The sequence below is a fragment of the Apodemus sylvaticus genome, chromosome 1 (genome assembly GCF_947179515.1).
Source record: "Apodemus sylvaticus chromosome 1, mApoSyl1.1, whole genome shotgun sequence".
Taxonomy (NCBI): Eukaryota; Metazoa; Chordata; class Mammalia; order Rodentia; family Muridae; genus Apodemus; species Apodemus sylvaticus.
Window position 1 is genome coordinate 122,877,130 of NC_067472.1, and position 19,721 is coordinate 122,896,850.

Sequence of the window (19,721 nt, forward strand, 5' to 3'; positions counted from 1 at the left end):
TGTTATGTTTCCAACAGTCCTCATTTTCTCTGATTGCTATGTATCATTTATTACCACCATGGAAATGACTAGTTTATTCCAGTCCTGATTACCACTCACCTAAGATCCCCTGGGTCCTATTGATCCCTCTCAGGTCTGAGAAGAAGAAATATGGATGTAACAAACCAAACAATAGTGACAGAGTTTATTTTTCTAGGGTTTCCAGGCTCCTCCTCACTGCAGCTCCCATTGTTTATGATTTTTCTCACTGTGTATTTGCTGTCTCTTATGGGAAACACCCTCATTATTTTCCTTATTTTAATGGATACCACACTACAGACACCCATGTACATTTTCTTAGGAAACCTATCATTCCTGGAGATCTGGTATACAACAGCCACGGTGCCTAAGTTGCTGGCTACATGTGTCACAAAGGTTGTCACCATTCCTGTTGCAGGCTGTATCACTCAGTACTATTTTTTCTTCTCTCTGGGAGCCACTGAGTGCATCTTGCTAGCAGTTATGGCTTATGACCGGCATGTGGCTGTATGTCGTCCTCTACATTACTCACTTCTCATGAGTGTTCACATTTGTCTGAGGTTTTCAGCTGCTTCGTGGATTGGAGGCTTCATTGCCCCTCTGTTACCTACTATACTCATCTCTCAACTGAACTTTTGTGGTCCACAGAAAATCAACCATTTTTTTTGTGACTCCGACCCCATCTTTAAACTCTCTTGCTCAGACACATTCTTGGTGGAGGCTTTGGGTTACACCTGCAGTTCTGTGGTGATTCTCAGTTCTTTCCTTCTCACAATGAGCTCTTATGGCAACATTGTGGTCACAATAATCAAGCTGTCTTCCCGGGAAGCGAAGAAGAAAACATTCTCAACATGTGCCTCCCATCTCACAGTAGTGACCATCTACTATGGCACCATAATCTTCGCCTATGTCCGACCTCCAGCCAAGTACAACTTCACAATTGGCAAAGTGGTCTCAGTGTTCTACTGTCTGATCACCCCTTTAGTCAACCCTCTCATATATACCCTGAGAAACAAAGATGTGATGAAAGCTTTCCAGAAATTTCTATACCAAAAGAGGTTTTTATTGAGCAAAAACATGCTTGGACTTTGAGAAAGCAACAATGACACTCTGGAGGGTAGTCTTAGACCTCATTTAATCATGGTAAGAATTTGACTTTGGTTTTAAAAATGAACTCTGACATTCCACCCCTGCACACTCCATACTTTGCTTTGAATTCTACTGAAAAGTTATAACTATTCTATTTATAATACTTAATATAACAACAAAGTGATAAAGTAAACAATGAAAATGTCTTGCCTATAAGATTTTCCATAATTGGTTTACCCCAAATAAATAGTTTTAAAGAAAGCCTAATCCATAAAGTTTGTAATAAGTGAAGCAGTGTTCCTCCATTGAAGAGAGTAATGGAAATCTAACCAAAAGACCTCAAAAATAAATTGGTTCAATAAACATTTACTATACAAATGGTGAAGTAGACACAATATTTAAGGTTTTACAATTATTTATCAACATAAATATAGCTGCATGACTTTTCTGGATGATGTAAAATTGTAAATGAATGAATAGGAATTGGAATGTTAGCAAAAGTACCATGATTAAAACATTTTTAAAATGCTTGGAATGAGATCATATAAGAATTGGGTTTCTAAAAATAAAGAATTGGTTTTCTAACATGTTTAAATAACCATGAAATTTAATTCAACTGTACATACCCACAATTTTAACTTCTAAGGACACTGAGCCAGTGGAATGATTCTGGGCTGGAGAAATGGCTCAGCAGTTAAGAGCACTATCTGCTCTTCTAGAGGTCCTGAGTTCAGTTCCCAGCAACCACATGGTGGCTCACAACCATCTGTAATGGGATCCAATGAATTTTTCTAGTGTGTGACTGAAGACAGCTATGGTGTACTCATATAAATAAAAATAAATAAATCTTTATAAAAAGAATAATGCTTCTACACAACATGGCAAGTATTTCTTTCAAGAATAAAGAAAAATAATAATGCATTGAATGTTTCCATTGCTTTATAATGGAAATTAAGAATCTTAATTTTTTATTTATTTTAGTGAATTTTAGGAACAGAAGAGATGGTATGGAAGAGTAAATCACAATATCTTACTGGTGAGTGTTTATATGGCTACCTCTATAGTGCTGTCCCTTCTAACTGTGAGAGTGAGTGCCATCAGGAAGACTTAGAAAATCTGCAGTACTACCATAGACACAGAGTGAGAATCTGCAGTGCAATTGATCACCAGATGACTACTACCCAGAGTGAATCTTGAGAGTTACTATGTGGGTTAAGAGACTATAATAAAATAAGAGATTTGTGTACAAGATCATGCTTAAATTTTTTCTTGAACTACAAAATGAAATCTTACTGGAATACATAAAAATTATAAGAATAATTATTTCGCATCTTAAAATTAATTTATTCATTAAAATTTTTATATAGGTTGTAATAATCTGATCACACTAACCCCTTCCTGCATGCCTTATTGTTTCCCCACCCCCAACAAAGCCATCTGCGCTGAAAAAGTCCCCACTCTACATTTATGTCTTCCTGCTTTATGACCATGTTTATCAAGGGACTTTGTTTGGGCATGGGTGTGGAGATATCCACTGGAATATAGATCAGTGGCTACAAAATTGAAGATGATGACTTTCACGTAGCCTACAACCCTCAGCTGTCAAGAGTTTCCTTGTGAAGTTTCAGTCCTCATGTGCCCACCCAATCTATGAATATTAACATGCTTAGTCTACAATATGCCTTGAGGAAATAAGAACAGAAGTTGTGAGTTCACAAATTTCATTTTCTTTTCATGTTCTTATATTCTTTCCACCACCTCTTTCATAGTGTTTCCTGAAGCTTATGGGGCATGTTATGGGAAGCTCCATTAAGGCAGAAGACTCAACAGTAACTTGTTCTCAGCAACTTAAAAAGACTCGAATCTCATTAACACTTCACCTCATAATATCAAGGCTCAGGTCATCATGAATTTGGCTAAGAATGTAAATATTTAGGATCCAGTTTGAAATGTCCATTTAGCAAAATAAAATTACTATGTTCCCAAATAGGATCTATTATCTCCTCAGTCCTGTGTCTCTGATCATCAATTAATGGGAGAGGAGGCTATTGGTCCTGTGGAGTCTCTATCCCAACATAGAATAATGCTAGGCTAGTGAGGTAGGAGTGGGTAGGTGTGCGTGTTGGGGGAGAGATCCCTCATAGAAGCATGGAGGAGAGGGGTTGTGATAGGAGGGTTGTGGAGGGAAAACTGGAAAGTGGGATGACGTTTGAAATGTAAATAAAATAACCAATAATAATAAAGAAAGAAAGTGCAAGACATCAACTTGACTCTATGGAGTTGGCTTCAGATGCAAAAATAAAATGGTTAACTTCATATGGGCAATACCGTTATTTCATCCAGTGAGCACATATATCTTGACTTGAGAGGTTGTATTTAAGTATGAAAAATCTATAACTAGTAAATACTGTAGTCAACATTTCCCTAGGTTTCATATTTAAATATATATATATAATTTCTGAGCTTTTTTCAAAATAACTTTTATATGTAAGTATGATATTGGGCCAAAAAATACCATACTGTACTGTAAAACTTAATTTTTTTCATAAAATACATCAAAGTTATATAGAAATAATCTCAGCAATGCATTCTAACTGATAAAAAGGTATTTCTGTATGGTATACTATTTATTGTGATTTTCTCATTTCATTGATGATAGTAATTTATTTCTATACTCAGATTCTGTGAAGGATTTTTAATTATATATTGGAATATAGGCTTTGAAATTTCCCTGGTTTTGGTAATTCACTTAGTATTTTCATCAGTGTACTTGGAAATATAGCCTGGTTTGCAAGTTTATTTTCTTCTATAACTACATAACTTCATGGAAGTGCTTCATTTTTTAAGGAAGCTCTTTGGTCTAATGACCGCATTTTCTGTGTTAACACACGTATACAAGCAATAGCAGGTGAAATGTACTTATTTGTGATATGTACATATTTATTTAACTCCCTAATTAAAAATTGTTTTAAATACCTCATTTGTTTAGCAGGATATTCTCCTATTGTGTACCTTTTCAAAATCAATAATATCAATATTTTCATATTTACATTTTTGTGAAGCATTCATGCACTGAACTTTCATTTAAATATGTTCCGGTACCTCCAGTACATTATGGAAGTATGAACTGTGTACTATAAAAGATAAAATTCTGAACTGAATTATTTCCTTTTAACTTTAGAAAAAAATAAAACCATCTTTCTTATAAAAATAAAAGTATAAATCCTGAGAATTCATTACTGCTATTTCTAATATTTAATATTAGGACTGAAATGGGTAAATTATATGATATATATATATATATATATATATAAGACATAAGTACATGGGCCAAGAGAGAGAGAGGTTGAAAGAGAGAGAGAGAGAGAGAGAGAGAGAGAGAGAGGCAGTATAATTTTCAAAAATCTATTGTTTGTCTAAAAGAAATACGTTAAAATTCCAATGAGAGGCTGACAGAGTAGGTCTAATGGAAAGAATATTTGCTTACAAGCATGAGGATCTGAGTATGGATCCCAAACACTCATGTAAAAAGCTGGTCATAGCCGGGTAGTGGTGGTGCATGCCTTTAATTCCAACACTTGGGAGGCAGAGACAGGTGGATCTCTGAGTTTGAGGCCAGCCTGGTCTACAAAGTGAGTTCCAGGACAGCCAGGGCTACACAGAGAAACCCTTTCTCAAAAAAAAAAAAAAAAAAAAAAAACGAAAATCAAACAAACAAACAAAAAAGATGGTCATGGCCATATATGCTGTTATTCTAGGCTGAAGAGTATAGGGTAGACAAGGATAGGAGGATTATAAGATGAGCTGAGCATAAACAGAGTCTTAACCTGTGTCTCTTCTACAGGTACAATATGACCTCAAGCCTTCCTTGCCTTCACGAATTTGTATCCTCAAAACATGAGACCGAATAAACCATGGTTTTCATTTTTTGTTGTTATCTTGTTGTTGATATTTATAAATGTTTAGTTTTGTCATGCACTTTATTACAACAATGATAAAAATAACTAGTAAGATGTAGCTAGAATCCTTAGGCAAAGTTCATATATTCTATAACTTCATGCTTAATATAATTTAGAATATATGTATTTAGTTTAATATACTCTAGGGGAAAATATAAGCCATATTCTTGATCTATTCTAGAGTATTTTCTGGGAACTGATCAGTCCCTCCTCTAAAAAGAATATTACAATGGTCTTAAATAAAAAGTTAGATATGAGGAAGGTTACTCGGAAAGACTCTTCTTTGGGGATTTTTAAAATTAATTGATTGATTTAATTAATTAATTAATTAATTAATTAATTAATATCCCAAGCATTGCCTCCAGCTTCTTTCACTGGGACACTACCCCATATTCTTCTTTATGAGAGGATGGGATATTTCCTGTGTATCCCCCTGCTGAAATATCAAGTCTCTTCCAGATTAGGTACATCCTCTTCTTCTGAGGCCAGACATAGCAACACTGTTGAAGAATGGATGCCACAATCTGGTTACAGCTTTTGGTAACCTTTCCAGATGTTGGGGGTCCACTTGGAGAGTGAGCTGCACATCTGCTACATATGTGTCAGGGACCTTGTTCAAGCCCATGTGTGTTCTTTCATTCATGACTCAGTTTCTGAGAACTCCCAGAGGTCCAGGTTAGTTCCTTTGGGGAATTATAAGACAATATCCAAGTAAGATAAAAAGATGTGTTAGAGACATTTGGACAGCACACTGTTTCAAAGGATATGTTATCAAGATTTTTAAGGAGGTAAATGATATTTCTGTTTATATTTACTTTATTCTATTTTAACAAAAGATTAAAGTTTAGCACAGAATTTTGAATGCTCTCAGAGGCCTAAATTGTAACTATATGCAATAACTACAGAGTTTCCAAACTTTTAGGTGATCCACCAATAATTGAATGTTAATAAGTAGAAAAATTATTTCTCAATTTGACCTGTTGAAAGATCTCCCTACAGATATCTGATGACTAATCTGCTTTCCAGGAATTTGAAGAATATGAATTATTTTAAAGTACAGATTCAGAATGTAAACAAAGAATATAGAAAATTAAAAATTAAAAAATTAAAAAAAGAATACAATAAATAATAAAGTACAGATTCAAATTTCTGTCAATAAAATATTAAAATGCTCTGTTCCAAAACATAGTTTTAAATTTGGAGATATTTTGAGAATTAGGGAGCTAGTGTAGATTCCAAAACAAGACAAGTTATGAGTGATTTCTTCAACCATTTTTCTATGACTTTTATGTCTCTTCATTTGGATGGTTACAATGGCTTGATAAAAGTCAGCACTATTCTCATTGCCCTGACATATTTTTCTCCTTTTCACAACTACCTGTCTTAAAGCTCTTCAACTGTGCATTTGTTCTCTGCATTTGCTGTGAATTGAAAGCCTTGCTTTATTAAGGAGCCACAAAGTTAATCTCTAAACTAAGACTTAATTATTTTACTCTCTTAAGATTTATTTCTTTCATATTACTTTAAAGTGCCTATATTTTGTGCCTCTTTAGGAGCACAAGCTTTCCACTGCTCCATAAAACACTTTTTTTTTGGTCACTATCATTTAGTCCCATGTCTAATATGTCTGTTACATTGTGTTCCTTTTCAATAAACAGTAAGTCAATACCTAAACCTAGTAACAACCAGCAAAAACTACAGACATAGATTGATTATACACAGGATATCAGAATATGTGAATCTTAGTAAAAAGACATACCATTAAACATTCTGTGAGAAATATAGAGGAACAAGTGGCATATGTATTTTAGTGTATTCTCTTGAGATCCCTTTATGAACAAAATATCCAGAAATCCTGACATGTTTAACTACAAATGCTTGTAGTTGAAAAATTCAAAATTTTTGTAAATGTGTCTTTGAATACAAAAATTCAAAAATTTTATAAATGTATTTTAAATACATATTATCTTTATTTTATGTATATCTGTGTTGTTCTTTATTTATGATTGTGTACATTGTGCCTGACTAGGGCTTATAAGTACTAGAAATAGGCATTAGATTCCTTGGAAATAAAGTTACAACAAACTGAACTACCAAATCTATTATAGAAACTGCCATTCTCCAAAAGCACCATGTGTTTTTTAACTGCTGAGCTGAGTGTCCAGCCACTCACCTTTTTCTTCTTACGTTCATTTTTCCTTTTCTTTTCATTTGTATTTTTGAGAATATAACTTAATGGTGACATTTCTCTTTTCCCTCGCCTCAAACTACATCCTCCCATATTCTTTTCCTCTCTCCTTCAAATTCATGTTCCCTTATTTGTTTTTGTTTCTTCTTCTTACTAACAGAAACTGAGAATTTACAATGATAACACATCACCTTTTTTACACATAAATGGAAAATGATTTTTTTTAAAAAAAAGTTATTTTAATTGCTTTGTTAGGAAAAATATACCTTGGGAAGTTTGGCTCTAGAAACTTCATGCAAATTAGAATTGATTAATCATCAGATGAGGAAAAACAATTCTAACAGTCAGGGAAGAAGTTTGATAAATGTAAATATATATTGTAAGTATGTATTTGAAAATAGTGAAACAAACTCATGAATTATTAGGAAAGAAGGATAAGAGCTATGGATTCTCATGCACTCCTGGTAAATTGTAGCCTGGTTGATCATTATCTCAGTTCTGGACATATGGAATCTTATCAATCCCCATTTGATTCAGAGAAAACTACTCATGATATAAAATGGAATGTTTATTTGCATTGAAAATAAATAGGTGTTTATCTATCAGAACTATGATCTGTACAGTAAACAAATTGTTGCTTAGGAAATGATAATTCCTGTTTAGGGGATATCATAATGAAATGGTTTGCCTGAAAGAAGCTTCTGCTCAAGAAAGATAGTACATAATAAAGGAAAACATCCAATGCCAATCAAAGGGTACTGAATACATAATCTATGGTAGCAATTGTCAATCTGGTGAAAATATTAGAAGTACTCAGGTCTTCAGCCCTGAAGTAAGACACTTTCAAATGTCAGGTGAAGGCTCTCTGAATGGTAATTATGGCTATGCAAAATGCTCTGACCCAAGATTATGACAAAGGAAATAAAATAGTGAAGGGAATGAGACTGGGGTTTTATTCTGCAGTTTGTTGCTCACTAGACAATTGCAGTTTCATGTAAAGAGTAATTGAATTAGGAAAAGCAGCATACAGGTCTTCGTGATTTTCTAATAATCTGTAACAAAACATAGTACAATAAATTGTCATAAGTGATAAATTAGGACAAATTTTGTTTCAAGAGAAAGTAGCACCTTGCAAAAAGATAAAGTAGAGGCTTTAACAATTCAGAAGCACCTATGTAGTTTCCTGGGCTCATTCCTACAAAGCATTGATGCATATACATGTAATTATTTGGAACTATATCAGTTTTTGTTCATTTCTCCCACCTAACAGACCATGGGAAAAATTGGGAATGGCCAATGTCACTAGAGTAACAGGATTCATCCTTATGGGATTCTCAGATGTCCCAGAGCTACAGACTGTATGTGGGCTGTTCTTCCTGGTAATGTACCTAGCAGTCATAATGAGTAACTTCCTCATCATCACTCTCATCACTCTGGATCTGAAACTTCAAACACCCATGTACTTTTTCCTGAAGAATTTGTCCCTGTTGGATGTCTTCCTTTTGTCCATCCCAACCCCAAAGTTTATCATCAATAGCTTAACTCACAACAATTACATTTCCTTTCTGGGTTGTGCCTTTCAGATACTTTTAATGACTTCCTTCTCAGCAGGTGAGATATTTGTACTGACTGCAATGTCATATGACCGCTATGTTGCCATCTGCTCTCCTCTGCATTATGAGGCCATCATGAGTAGTGGGAACTGTGTGCTGATGGTGGGGATTTCCTGGGCTACTGGGGTACTCTTTGGAGCCATATATACAGCTGGCACTTTTTCCATGTCTTTCTGTGGCCCCATTGTAATTCCACAGTTTTTCTGTGATATTCCCTCTTTACTAAGGATTTCCTGTTCTGGATCACTCATTATCATTTATATAAGTCTAGGGATTGGTATGTGTCTATGTATGTCTTGTTTTATCTGTGTTGTCATATCCTACTTTTACATTATCTCCACTGTCCTGAATATTCCAACCACTAAAGGTCAGTCCAAAGCCTTTGCCACCTGTTTCCCCCACCTCACTGTTTTCAGTGTTTTCATTGCCACTGCTTGTTTTGTCTATCTGAAATCACATTCAGATGTACCATCAATTACAGACAGGCTGTTTTCTGTGCTATATACTCTTCTGCCTCCAGCACTTAATCCTGTGATCTACAGCCTGAGAAACAGTGATGTCAAGCATTCTCTGAGGAGGCTGCAGCAAAATCTCTGTCCAAGGGATCCACATTACTCAACAGTTTAGTGTTTCTGTCAGTGTTACAGTGCCTCACAATTTACAAGAAAGTTTTTTAATTTTTTTTTAATTTCAAAAGACAACAGTATCTGTACTGCTTGATAAAGCTGTTTGTTCTCATTGGGAACATTTAATTTTCTAAAAGGACTGATCATTTTCCTTTTATAGCAAGGTTCAATATCTGGTTATTGATAACACATTTTCTCACTCATTTAGAAATAAAAACAAAACAAAATTAAGAACAGCACAATTAAATATAAGAAGAGAAAAATCAAAGTAAGTTCATGTTAGATTTCTATGATGTTCTTTCTAGTAATTAGAAATAACTGGCAAGAAGCTAACACAGTAGGACTTTTAATCTACTTGGCCCAATCCTTAAAGCAGTGTCAAGTGCTTAAAGCCTGACAAACTTGGAGGAAGTTCATGTAATAAAATTTATAAAAGATAAAGCATAGACACTCAGGTTGAGTGTATTATTGGAAACACACGGGAGAGTTTGACATTTTTGTGATTGGTCTTCTATAATTTCTCCTGAATCCATTACTGACATGTGAATTAAGTCAGGCTCTTAAATCTAAGAGATGAGTTGAAATAATCTTAAAACTTTGAGGGAATTTAAAAAACACAAAAACCCTTTCCATATTATAGAAGTTTTAAACTACCGCTAGGGAGAGGAGACACTCTAAATATCATACCACCCTGGCAAGGGGTCCTAATTTTGGTGAATCCATCTAAACTTTGTTCATTGAATAATAAGCTAATAGCTACTATGAGCTGTCACTAATACTGGGCATAAGAGATTTTGGTTACTGTGAATGTCTTTATATCCTCTATGCTCCTGTAAGGAAATAATCTTTTAAATATATTGGTTCACCAAGTTAAACTTAAGTGGAATTACCTTAGTCTTTCTTTGGTTCTTTATCTGATGTGAGTAGGAATTGTTTCTCCACAAGAAAAATTAAGATAAAAGTCAGCCATGCTTGTCCTTGAGCCTGCCTGTAGTGTATGAAAGTATCAGCTTTTAATATGTGCATATGCATGTATTCCTGAGAATATACAAAGAATATATGGAAACTACTATAATTGCAAACTAAATAACTTTCCATTTAAAGATTTGTTTTGAGGTAAATTTACCATTATCTTCAAACAACTAAGCTATTCTTTGCCAAAAACCTCTTTAGAGATTTTATGCATTTTCATGATAACTGTTTGTCATATTTTCAATTAGCTTCCATTTATATAAAAATGCAATATTTGTCATAAGACTTTCATACGATATAGCCACTGTCAATTATATGAACAGTGTTTTGCAGTCACTTTGACTAAAGTTTGCTAGATGATAGTCAGTGATTGAAGCAATGTGAATCTACCTTATATCCTATCTCATCACAAACATACATATTGAGACAAATCACTTCTCTCTATCAAGTCAGAAAACAAATGCACTTACCATTCTGGAATACACACTAGTAAAACCACTGCCTATAACAAATCCACTGAGACACCTATAGTTCATGTAAACCTTCATCCAGCTACCAGAATATTAGTTTACGGTAATGAAAAGTAATGATAATAAGCACAACTTATAGAAACATGACCCAACTCAACTTGACACTACTTCAAAGTCTAGATGTGCATAATTTTGATTGATTTAACATCAATATAATCTCAAGACATAAATAACAACAGAGAAAGGAGGCAAACTACATTACCCTAGAGACCCCCAATAGCAGACAAATAAACAAAAAGATTCCCCCTCTACGCTTTGTCTCAATATTTAGTTCTATGAGTAATTTGTTTCCTTTCTCAGAAGAACCAGAGCACCCACACTTTGGACTTCCTTCATGGGCTTCATGTTGTCTGTGAATTATATCATGGGCATTCCCAGCCCCATATATATTTGGGGATAATATCCACTTATCAGTGAGTGCATACTATGTGTGTTCTTTTGCAATTAGGTTACCTCACTCTGTATGATATATTCTACTCCCATTCATTTGTCTAAAGATTTCAAGAATGCATCACTTTTAATAGAGTAGTACTCCATTGTGTAAATGTACCACATTTTCTCCATCTATTTCTCTGTTGAAGGACATCTGGGTTTTTTCCAGGTTCTGGCTATTATAAATAAGGCTACCATGAACATAGTGGAATATGTGTCCTTATTACCTGTTGTAACATCATCTAGGTATATGCCCAGGGGGTTCTTAGGTAGTGCTATGTCCAATTTTCTGAGAAGCTGAAATAATAATTTTCAGAATTGTTGTACCAGCTTGTAATCCCACCAGTAATGGAGGAGTGTTCCTCTTTCTCAATATCCTCAACCCATTCTTGTCTCCTTGTACAAAGTTCAAGTCTAAGTGTATCAAGAGCCTCCACATAAAATCAGATACACTGAAACTTATAGAGGAGAAAGTATGGAAGAGCCTTGAACACATGGGAATAGTGGAAAATTTCCTGAAGAGAACACCAATGACTTATGCTCTAAGATCAAGAATCAACAAATGGGACCTCATAAAATTGCAAAGTGTCTGTAAGGCAAAGGACATGTTCAATAGGACAAAATGTCAATCAACAGATTGGAAAAAGATCTTTACCAATCCTACATTCCATAGAGAGCTAATATCCAATATATACAAAGAACTCAAGAAGTTAGACTCCAGAGAATCAAATAACCCTATATAAAAGGGGGCACAGAGCTAAACAAAGAACTTTCAACTGAGAAATATTGAATGGTTGAGAAGTACCTAAAGAAATGTTCAACATTTTTAGTCATCAGAAATGCAAATCAAAACAACACGGAGATTATACCTAACAACACTCAGGATGGCTAAGATCAAAAACTCAGGTGACAGCAGATGCTGGTGAGGATGTAGATAAAAAGAAACACTCCTCCATTGTTGGTAGGATTGGAAACTGGTAAAACCACTCTGGAAATCAGTCTGGCAGTTCCTCAGAAAATTGTACAACAGTATTACCTGAGGTCCTAGCTTTACCACTTCTGGGCATATACCCAAAAGATATGTCAACATACAATAAGGATGCATGCTCCACTATGTTCATAGCAGTCCTATTTATAAAAGCCAGAAACTGGAAAGAACCCTCAACAAAGGAATGCATACAGAAATGCAGTATATTTACACAAAGGAGTACTACTCAGCTATAAAAAAATCATGAATTCATGAAATTTTTAGGTAAATGGAAGGAACCAGAAAATATCCTGAGTAAGGTAATCCATTGCAAAATAACACACATGGTATTCATAAGTGAATATTAGCCCCAAATCTCCGAACACCCAAGATACAATTCACAGACCACATGAAGCTCAAAAAGAAGAAAGACCAAAAGTTGGGTTCTTTGGTCCTTCCTAGAAAGAGGAACAAAATAATCATGAGAACAAATATAGAGACAAAATATAGAAGAGACTGAAGGAAAGACCATTCTGTGACTGCCCTACTTGGGCATTCCTACCATATACAGTCATGAAACCCCTACACTATTGTGAACTCCAAGAAATGCTTGCTCAAAGGAACCAGATATGGCTGTCTCCTGGGAGGACCAATCACAGTCTTGCAAATACAGATGCGGATTCTCACAGTTAACCATTGGACTCAGTGCAGGGTACCCAATGGAGAATTTAGAGAAAGGTCTGAAAGAGCTGAAATAGTTTGCAACCCCATAGGAAGAACAATATCAGCCAACCAGAAACCCCTAGAGCTCCCAGGGATTAAGCTGTCTACCAAGGAGTACATATGGCTCCAACTACATATGAAGCAGAGAATTGCCTTGTTAGCCATCAATGGGAAGAGAGGTTCTTGGTCCTATGAAGGCTTGATAGATGCCCCAGAGTTGACGGCTGGGAGGTAGGAGTTGGGTGGGTGGAGGAATACCCTCATAGAGAAGCAGGGGAAGGGAGGATGGGATAGGGGGTTTCTGGGAGAGGAGAAACTGGGACAAGGGATAACATTTGAAATTTAAATAAAGAAAACATACAAAAAAATGTCGATTTGCATTCTTCTATAAGCTGAACCAGTAATTGTTAAAAATGCTACCTTTTCTCCACTGGATGACTTTAGCTCCTTTGTCAAAGATGAAGTGACCATAGGTGTTTGTGTTCATTTCTGGGTCTTCAATTCTATTACATTGATCTTTGCCTGTCACTGTACCAATACCATACAGGTAACACAGCTTGATGTTGAGGATGGTGATTCTCCCAGAAGTTCTTTTATTGTTGAGAATAGTTTTCACTCTCCTGGGGGTTTTGTTATTCCAAATGAATTTGTAAATTGCTCTTTCTAACTCTATGAAGAATTGATTTGGAATTTTGATGGTGATTCCATTGAATCTGTAGATTGCTTTTGGCAAGATGGCCATTTTTAGTATATTAATTCTGCTAATCTATGAGGATGGGAGAGCTTTACAACTACTGAGATCTTCAATTTCTTTCTTCAGAAACTTGAAGTACTTGTCATACAGATCTTTCACTTGCTTGGGTAGGGTCACACCAAGATACTTTATATTGTTTGTGACTATTGTGAACAGTGTTGTTTTCCTAATTGCTTTCCCAGCCTGTTTATTCTTTGAGTAGAGGAAGGCTATTGATGTGTTCGAGTTAATTTCATATACACCCACTTTGCTGAAGTGTTTATCAGGTTTAGGAGCTCTCCAGTGGAATTTTTGGTCTCGCTTAAGTTTATGATCATATCATCTACAAATAGTGATATTTTGACTTTTTCCTTTCCAATTTGCATCCCTTTGATCTCCCTTTCTTTTCTGGTTGCTATAGATAGGACTTCAAGTACTATATTGAATAGATAGGGAAAGAGTGTGCAGCCTTGTCTAGACCCTGAGTATAATGGAATTGCGACATGTATTCTGTATATTGCATTTACTATGTTTAGGTATGGGATTAAATTCATGATCATTCTAAGATGTTTAACATGTACGGATGCTGAATTTTGTCAAATGATTTTTCAGCATCTAATGAAATGTTCATGTGGTGTTTTTCTATGAGTTTGTTTATGTAGTGGATTACATTGATGGATTTCTGTATATTGAACCATCCATGCATCCCTTGGATGAACATTCTTGATTTTGGTGAATGATCATTTTGATATGTTCTTGGATTTGGGTAGCAAGAATTTTATTGAGTATTTTTCATCAATGTTCATAAGGGAAATTGGTTGGAAATTCTCTTTTTTATTTGGTCTTTGTGTGGTTTAGGTATAAGCATAATTGTGGCATCCTAGAATGAATTAAATATTCATTATTTAATTTGTTCTGTTTATATTTTGTAAAATAGTTTGAAGAGTATTGTTTTAGGTCTTCTTTGAAGGTGTGATAGAATTCTCCACTAAACCTGTCTAGTCCTGGACTTTTTTGTTTGTTTGTTTGTTTGTTTGTTTGTTTAGGAAACTATTAATGAATTATTCTATTTCTTTAGAGGTTATGGAACTGTATAGACAGCTTATCTGGTCCTGATTTCGTTTTGGCACCTAGTATCTGTCTAGAAAATTGTCCATTTCATTAATATTTTCAAATTTGGTTGATACAAACTTTTATAGTCGGATCGGATGCTTTTTTTTTAATTTCTTCAGATTTTGTTGTTAGGCCTCCCTTTTCCTTTCTGATTTTATTAATTTGGATTATGTCTCTCTGCTTTCTGTTGAGTCCGGCTGAGGGTTTATCTATCCTGTTGGTTTTTCCAAATAACCAGCTCCTTGTTTTGTTGCCTTTTTTTTTGTATAATTCTTTTTGTTTCTTCTTGTAGATTTCATGCCTGAGCTTGATTATTTCCTACCATCTACTTCTTTTTTTTTGTTCTAGAGCTCTCAGGTGTGTGATTAAGCTGCTAGTCTACGTTCCCTCCAGTTTCTTTTTGGAGGCACTTAGAGCTATGATTTTTCCTCTTAGTACTGCTTTCATTGTGTCCCTTAAGTTTTGGTATAGTGTGTCTTCATTTTCATTAAATTCTAACAAGTTTTCAAATTCTTTCTTTATTTCTTCCTTGACCAAGTTATTGTTGAGTAGAATGTTGTTCAGTTTCCATATGTATGTGTGCTTTCCATTGTTTTGTTGGTATTGAAGAACAGCATTAGTCCATGGTTATATGATAGGATACATGGGATTATTTCAATCTTTTTGTATCATTTGAGACCTGTTTTTTATCAGTTGCATGATCAGTTTTGGAGAAGGTACCATGAGGTCCTGAGAAGAAGGTATATTCTTTTGCTTTAGGATGAAATATTCTATAAATATCTGTTAGATCCAATTGATTCATAACTTCTGTTATTTTCACTGCATCTCTGTTTATTCTGTTTCCATGATCTGTACAATGATGAAAGTGGAATATTAAAGTCTGCCACTATTATTGTGTGAGGTGGTATTTGTGCATTGAGCTTTAGTAAAGTTTCTTTTATGAATGTGGGTGCCCTTGTATTTGGAGCATAGACGTTCAGTATTGAGAATTCATCTTGGTAGATTTTCTCTTTGACCAGTATGAAGTATCCTTCCTTAATTTTTTTGATAACTTTTGGTTGAAATTTGATTTTATTTGATATTACAATTGCTACTCCATCTTGTTTCTTGTGACCATTTCTTAGAAAATTGTTTTCGCCGGCGGCGGCGGCGATGGCGGCGCCAGCAGTGCAGCAGTAGCTGGTCCAGCTGAAGGGCCACCAGCAGTGGAGCCAGGGCGACACAGGGACCAGTTAGGCCCTGTGCCCACGACCACTGACCTTCGCTGACCAGCCGGGTGGCAAGTAGCTGCAGTTGTGCTGCGCCTTTCCTGCACGGAGGCCACTTCAGAACTTGGCCTCCTACCAGTCAGGAGAGGTGCATCCATCTTGGTTCCGGACTCCGGGGATCGGACAGACTGAGGTACACAAACATAATCTGAGGCCAACACCGCGGTGTTCTGAGCCCGACGGGCGTTGGCCTGCACCCAGGCCCTGGGCTGGTAGGGGGACCACCGGGGTGCCAACCCAGCCAGGGGTTTTTTTCCCCAGGCCTGCGCGCTCGCCGCCGCCATTTTGCCTGCAGGACGACAGAGAGCTCTGGCGGGCAGACCTGTAAAAGGCATAGCCTGAGGCTAACAAAGCGAGGGTCTAGGCCCCAAAAGGCACAGGACTGACCCCAAGGACTGGTCGGCTTGGTGGGCCATCTGTGAGTCAACCCGCCCAGGGGATTGTTAGCACAGCAGACTCTCCCGGCGCTTTCAGGGAGTGCGGGCACGCACGCCCGCCATCCTAGTCACCTGGCAGACCCAATTAACAGTCATAGCCCTAGGGGAACTTTGCTCGGACCTTGGCCTCCCAGGCTTTTGCCTGGACTCAGGGACTGGGCGGCCAGGCTAACCTTGTGTGCCACAGCCCGGTTGGCGGATCGGCTGCCCAGCAGAGTGAGCGGAACACAGGGGAGATCACAGCAGCATACACCATCGGCACTCCCTGGGGGTGCACACGGGCTCCATCTGCTCCACAGACACAATCTGGGGCAAGGCCTCAGGCGGAAGCCCTCAGCTATACTCCCTCCACTTCCGGATCCAGATCAGCCTGGGCGGCAGCACCACATCTCCAAGTCCTGCAAGTGGCTAGCTGGGCTTCCAGGAGGCCAGCTGGGAGAAGTCAGTGTGCTCCAGTGAATCCAGAGGGCCCCAGCAGGAGCCTTCGGGTGCCTGCTTTGTGATCTGAACAGCCTGGGCAGCAGCACCCTGTCTACAAGCAGTGCAGGAGAGACGCTGTGCACCTGAGGCCAACTGGGAAGGGGCAGCTTGCACTGGTGAGTCCAGCACTGACAAGACAAACTAACACCAGTGAGAACTAGATGGCAAAAGGCAAACGCAGGAACGTCACTAACAGAAATCAAGGCAATATGGCAACATCTGAACCCAATTCTCCTCTACCAACATGTCCTGGATACCCCATCACACCAGTAAAACAAGATTTGGATTTAAAATCACTGGTCATGATGCTGGTACAGGAACACATGAAGGACATACTTAAAGAAATTCAAGAGAAAATGGATCAAAAGTTAGAAGCCCTTGCAAGGGAAACACAAAAATCATTGAAAGAAATCCAGGAGAATACAAAAGCCAACAAGGAGGAAATGCAAAAAACACTTAAAGAAATACAGGAGAACTTTGGTCAACAGGCTGAGGTCATGAAAGACGAAACACAAAAATCTCTTAAAGAAATACAGGAGAACTTTGGTCAACAAGCTGAGGTCATGAAAAAGGAAACACAAAAATCTCATAAAGAATTACAGGAAAACACAAACATGCAAGTGAAGGAGCTAAGAAAACCATCCAGGATCTAAAATCAGAAGTAGAAACAACTAAGAAAACTCAAAGGGAGACAACTTTGGAGATAGAAAGCCTTGGGAAGAAATCGGGGGACAGAGATGCAAACATCAACAACAGAATACAAGAGATAGAAGAAAGAATCTCAGATGCTGAAGATTCCATAGAAACCATGGACTCAACAGTTAAAGAAAATGCAAAATGCAAAAAGCTTGTAACCCAAAATATCCAGGAAATCCAGGACACAATGAGAAGACCAAACCTAAGGATTATAGGCATAGATGAGAGTGAAGATTTACAACTTAAAGGGCCAGCAAATATCTTCAATAAAATTATGGAAGAAAACTTCCCAAACCTAAAGAGAGAGATGCCCATGAATATACAAGAAGCCTACAGAACTCCAAACAGACTGGACCAGAACAGAAATACTTCCCGTCACATAATAATCAAAACACCAAATATTCTAAACAAAGAAAGAATACTAAAGGCAGTAAGAGAAAAAGGCCAAGTAACATATAAAGGAAGACCTATCAGAATCACAGCAGACTTCTCACCTGAGACTATGAAGGCTAGAAGGTCCTGGGCAGATCTCATGCAGACTCTAAGAGAACACAAATGCCAACCAAAACTACTATATCCAGCAAAACTCTCAATCACCATAGATGGAGAAACTAAGATATTTCATGACAAAACCAAGTTTACCCAATATCTATCCACAAACCCGGCCCTAAAAAGGATAATAGGAGGACAACACCAATGCAAGGAGGGAAACTTCACCCTGGAAAAAGCAAGATAGTAACCTTTCATCAAACCCAAAAGAAGTTAACCAATCAAATTTAAAAAATAACGTCAAAAATGATAGGAAGTAACAATCACTATTCCTTAATATCTCTTAACATCAATGGACTTAATGCCCCAATAAAAAGACACAGACTAACTGACTGGATACATAAACAGGACCCTACATTTTGCTGCTTACAGGAAACACACCTCAGGGTCAAAGACAAACACTACCTTAGAGTAAAAGGCTGGAAGACAATTTTACAAGCAAATGGTCTCAGGAAACAAGCTGGAGTAGCCATTTTAATATCAGATAAAATTGACTTTCAACCCAAATCATCAAAAGGGACCCTGAGGGACACTTCTTGCTGGTCAAAGGAAAAATACAAAAAGAAGAACTGTCAATCCTGAACATCTATGCCCCAAATGCAAGGGCACCCTCTTTTGTAAAAGAAACTTTATTAAAACTAAAAGCACACATTGCACCTAACACAATAATTGTGGGTGACTTCAACACTGCACTTTCCTCAATGGACCGATCAGGAAAACAGAAACTAAACAGGGACACAATGAAACTAATTGAAGCTTTGGACCAATTAGATTTAACAGATATATATAGAACATTCTATCCTAAAGCAAAAGAATATACCTTTTTCTCAGCACCTCATGCATGGTACCTTCTCCAAAATCAACCATATAATTGGTCACAAGACAGACCTAAACAAATATAAGAAGATAGAACTAATCCCATGCCTCCTATCTGATCACTATGGAGTAAAAGTGATCGTCAATAGCAACAGAAACAACAGAAAACCCACATACACGTGGAAACTGAACAATACTCTACTCAATGATACCTTGGTCAAGGAAGAAATAAAGAAAGAAATTAAAGACTTTTTAGAACATAATGAAAATGAAAACACAACATACCCAAATCTATGGGACACAATGAAAGCAGTGCTAAGAGGAAAACTCATAGCCCTGAGTGCCTCCAAAAAGAAAATGGAGAGAGCATACATTACCAGCTTAATGACACACCTGAAAGCCCTAGAACAAAAAGAAGCTATTTCGCCCAGGAGGAGTAGAAGGCAGGAAATCATCAAACTCAGGGCCGAAATCAATCAAGTAGAAACAAAGAGAACCATACAAAAAATCAA

General features: G+C 36.8%; 2 protein-coding genes across 2 annotated transcripts; both read left to right on the forward strand.

Moving 5' to 3' along the window:
• Positions 1–150: 150 nt before the first annotated feature.
• Positions 151–1,110, forward strand: LOC127666353 (olfactory receptor 6F1-like). The gene has a single exon (XM_052159223.1). It carries the CDS (start codon positions 151–153, stop codon positions 1,108–1,110), a length of 960 nt encoding a protein of 319 aa, XP_052015183.1.
• A 7,433-nt stretch (positions 1,111–8,543) lies between these two features.
• Positions 8,544–9,494, forward strand: LOC127666358 (olfactory receptor 14A2-like). The gene has a single exon (XM_052159237.1). The coding sequence runs from the start codon at positions 8,544–8,546 to the stop codon at positions 9,492–9,494; it is 951 nt and encodes a 316-aa protein (XP_052015197.1).
• Positions 9,495–19,721: the final 10,227 nt, after the last annotated feature.

Excerpts from the sequence above, each read along its gene's own strand:
- LOC127666353 (XM_052159223.1), top strand. The coding sequence starts at position 151 with ATGGATGTAACAAACCAAACAATAGTGACAGAGTTTATTTTTCTAGGG.
- LOC127666358 (XM_052159237.1), top strand. The coding sequence starts at position 8,544 with ATGGCCAATGTCACTAGAGTAACAGGATTCATCCTTATGGGATTCTCA.